The sequence below is a fragment of the Sorghum bicolor genome, chromosome 1 (assembly GCF_000003195.3).
Source record: "Sorghum bicolor cultivar BTx623 chromosome 1, Sorghum_bicolor_NCBIv3, whole genome shotgun sequence".
Lineage (NCBI taxonomy): Eukaryota > Viridiplantae > Streptophyta > Magnoliopsida > Poales > Poaceae > Sorghum > Sorghum bicolor.
The window spans coordinates 25,765,238-25,769,197 of record NC_012870.2 but is presented as its reverse complement, the minus strand read 5'-3'; the positions used below and the strand labels follow the sequence as shown (position 1 = coordinate 25,769,197).

The 3,960-nt window shown below is 55.4% G+C and overlaps 1 protein-coding gene across 1 annotated transcript; it reads left to right on the top strand.

Annotated features, from left to right (window-relative positions):
* On the top strand, positions 1,228 to 1,815 carry LOC110431726 (translation initiation factor IF-2-like). Its single transcript, XM_021451172.1, has one exon. The coding sequence runs from the start codon at positions 1,228 to 1,230 to the stop codon at positions 1,813 to 1,815; it is 588 nt and encodes a 195-aa protein (XP_021306847.1).

The window sequence follows — 3,960 nt, the reverse complement described above, 5'->3', positions numbered from 1 at the left end:
GGAACATGACTCACTCCCATTTTGGAAAAGGTTTGTGGAGCGATCATACTGAAAGTGAAACAACTCAGAAGTAAGAAAAGTTTTGGAAGAGTGCCCTCGCCTCTTCACCGACCAAGCAACGCCTAAATCTCGGGGACGAGATTCCTGTAAGGAGGGTGGACTGTAACATCCCAGATTTTTACGTAAACCAAAAATACGAGCTTTTTAAATTTGTTTTCTGTAATCGTGTGAACCATATAGTTTTCAGGTCTAACTCGATCCTAACCCGCTAACAAATCATGGCATACATATAGATTTGTTTGTAGGCAAGTGCTTCTATTCGTGAGTCGTCTTGAGTTGGGTCTTGTTTAGGGTTTTGAGTTTCTTTTGGAGTGCACAAATCCGTAGCAAAGTCTTCCCGAATCTCCATTGAGCCTATCTCAAAAGGCGAAGCGAATCCTTTCTCAATCTTTTTCGTTGGAGTACGTCTCAAGCTCCTTTGGATTCTTTTCGAACTCTCCTCGAAGTCCCCTTCTCAAACCTCCTCCCTCTTTGATCTAATCTCAATCTCTTTTCGAGTCTCTTCCCAAATCTCATTAGCTCGCAAGGAGAAGAATTTCTTTCTCCTTTCTCTCCCAATCATTTTAGCAAATAGGAAATCTTCTTCTTTTGGGCTCCAACTCTTTTTCCTTCTCTCCCTCTCGGCCTAGCAGGCGCCCACCAATCTTCCTCTCCCCCTTTCTCATTAGCCCATCCCGCGCACCAGGCCCGGCCAACCTTCTTCCCCTCTCCTTCTGGCCTGCCTCACCCCGGCCCGAGGCCCAGCCGCTCGCTCCCCCTGTCTCCCCTCCCAGGCGTGCACGCGCAGCGCCTCACCTCGGCCCAGCAGCGCCGCTGGCCCAGACGCACGGCCTGCATGGCCCAGCTCCCTGCGCGCCCCCTAGCCCTAAGCCTGCCACGCGCGCCCGCGCCCAGCTCTCCCAGGCCGCCGCCGCCGCTGCCCAGGGTGGGCAGAGCCGTACCCGCACCCCTGCCTCGACGTCTGTGCCCTCGACCCCGCATCGGCCGCCGCGTGTCCCGGCCGTCACATCAACGGCACGGACGCCAAGACTGCCTAGAACCCTAGCCCTCGCGCGCGCTATAAAACGGGAGCCGCCGCTACCCTTGCCCGATTCCCCATCGGTGCCGCCATCCTCGTCATCTCGCCTGTCCCCGCGTCCGAGCCACGCCACCACCGGCCTCGCCCTGATGCTGCCCGCCGTACCGAGCCTCCTCCGCGTCGCCTCTCTCCTCGGCGTCGAGCCCTCCGCGACGAGCTCGTCACCGTCGACCACCGCGCCAAGCGCCTCCGTCTACAACAAACTGGGGCCGGCCTCTACGAGGGGGTTGCTGCGCCGAGCTCCTCCACAACCGACGCCCACGACGATGTGCCCCGACCCCGCGACGCCGAGCAGCAACAACGTCGACCGCGACCTCGACGGAGCTCCTCGTCGCGCCCCCTGCTTCAGGCCACGAGCTCCCTCCTCTGCGTCGATCCTTCCGCACCGACCAGGAGCCGCCGCGCCGCGCCGAGCTTCGTCTGCGTCCTTGCCACGGCCATCCTCGACGCCTCGGCCGCGCCCCTTCCTCTGCGTCAAGCATCGTCACCATGCAGGGGTCAGCTGCGGTGCCGTCCTCACTGCCCCACGGCCTCGCCCGGCGACGTCGAGCCCGCTGCCCGGAACAGCGACGTCCTCGCCCCTTGCCGAGCCTCGGCCGAACCCCGGTGACCGCGGCCCTATCCTCGCCTTCGAGCACAGCACCGCGAGCAGAGGACCACCCCAACGTCGTCCATGATGCCGTGCTCACCACCTCGTCGCGAAGTCGACTGCGCCAAGCTCGAGCACCCGTCTCGACACGCACGGACTCCGCCGTGGCCGGGAACGCGCGTTCGCCACCGCGTCAAGCACCTCTGCCCCGAAGCCCCTCAACTGCAAGGTCGAACCTTTTGAATCTCTATCGACAAAAACCTTTACCTTGTTATCATCTATCTTTGTGCATACTTGTCGATACATGATCTATCTATTCTATGCCTGTGCCGTGCCTTCGTGCCGGTCTATCTGTATATGTATCTTCTCTTGATGCTATGGAAATGTGCGACTCCAATTTGTCATCGTTGTCAAGTTGTGGTACTTGCGGTTTGTGTGTGGTTCTTGTCGACCGTAGCATTTCTTTGGTTCTCGCGGTGACAACCGCACTGCTAAGAACCCTAGGAATGTCTTAGTGCATTCAGTGTACCTAGGTCGTGGTACCCTATAAGTAGCTCGAGCACTCGTGTTCTTTGTGCGTCACCCTTTCTAATTCCTAGTCTCTTACCATGGCGAGTGGATTGGAAGGACTAGACCACTCCCCTTTTCTTTTCTCCTTGTTCCACCCTCTCTTGGCTCTCGCCAACTACAATGGCGTATGGATTGAGACCGGAACTTCTCGTGCTCATAGTCTTTTCGATTCCTGTCGATCTCTATGACACTTGGATCGAAAGACCGTAAGCTGTGGTGTTTGCTTAGAATGAGTTAGAGTCTAAGCCATTTATTAAAGCCGTACAGGTTGACTCAGTTGATCCGGGAAGTACCGGCTAGGCTAAGACTCTGACTTGTACTTGGTGAACAACCATTCCTATTTCTTCTAGCCCAGGGATCGGACATCCGCCGAGAGGGCTAAGCCGTTATCCTTTCGGTGCTCTTTTAGTGTAGTTGTTCTTCAGTGTTTTGTTGCCTCTTTTTGCAGTCTTTCTAGGTCTAGTGGTCTGATTGTTTTGCCTTGTTTGTCGCTTACGAGGTAGTTGCTTCGGGTTTAGCACTGGTCGGACCGGGACCAGTTAAAGGAAGGACATGCGAAAAGGAGGATCTTGGATGAGTACAACTACAAGTGGACTGAGGATCTTGGAAATGTCACTCAACAGGTGCCACGTCCCACCCAACCTCGTAGAATCCTATTAGACATGCAATAATGTAGATGCTAGTGCTTTACTTTTATGCAAATGAATTGAGATAGGTTGCATGGTAGAAATGCTTGTGAGCCATTGCCCTGTTGCAACCTATAACCCTCGCACACCCGCTGTTAGGTTAGACGCTTGCATACCGCATTATATCTGTGATGTGATGCATTGTGGAGGATTGGATGTGAGTGGATAAGGCACGTGGTGCCGATAACTGGATAAGGAATGGATAATGGATTTGGCGAGATCTTGGCGTGTGTCTTGGGTGTGTAGTGAGGGTCGAGTCGACCGAGCAGGATTTACAACGAGTCTTGGGACAAGTCTTGCCAGGGGACGCTACCTGGGCGTTCTCCATGAGAGATACCTGTGGCGGGTACATATGACAGGGAGAGGTCCCGGAGTGGAGTGTCTTTGTGCGACGAAGCACCGGGATGGGAGGTGCTGTTTAGCACGGGGTAGCCGGGTGTCCCGTCGAGCGGGGCATCGGTTGGCCCCTCGTGAAGATGTCCTGTTCGGTTACCCTAAGGACTGAGATGTTCTGAGAACCGGTTTGTAGGAAGCCTTACACGCCACTCGCCTTAGCCATGGAACGGGACGGATGTACGACCAGCTAGTGCGGTGCCACTACTACTAGGTTGATAGCGGATAGTGTAGGGAGGTACGGGCATGAGGACCCACACCCTCCTAAGACAGCGTAGTGACCTTTGGGGGCCCGGTACTTCGCCTCACAGTCTCAGCATGCCGGTGGTACTCCGGTGTGGCCCCAGTCCTGAGTGGTAGGGTGGCATCGTATTTAGTTGGAAGGCAGCCCGGTATCAGCCTAGACGAGCCGGTTCGTCGATGATGGTGATCTTGTGGTTAGTGTAAACCTCTGCAGAGTTTGGTTGATCGATCGATACATATGCCGTCTTCTCGGCTATGGACCTTTCCTATGTTCCGCTTCGCTTGACTAGTGAGAGGAGTCCTTTCTACCTTCCCCTAGGTTTGTGTTAGATCCGACGTTG

Excerpts from the sequence above, each read along its gene's own strand:
- LOC110431726 (XM_021451172.1), top strand. The coding sequence starts at position 1,228 with ATGCTGCCCGCCGTACCGAGCCTCCTCCGCGTCGCCTCTCTCCTCGGC.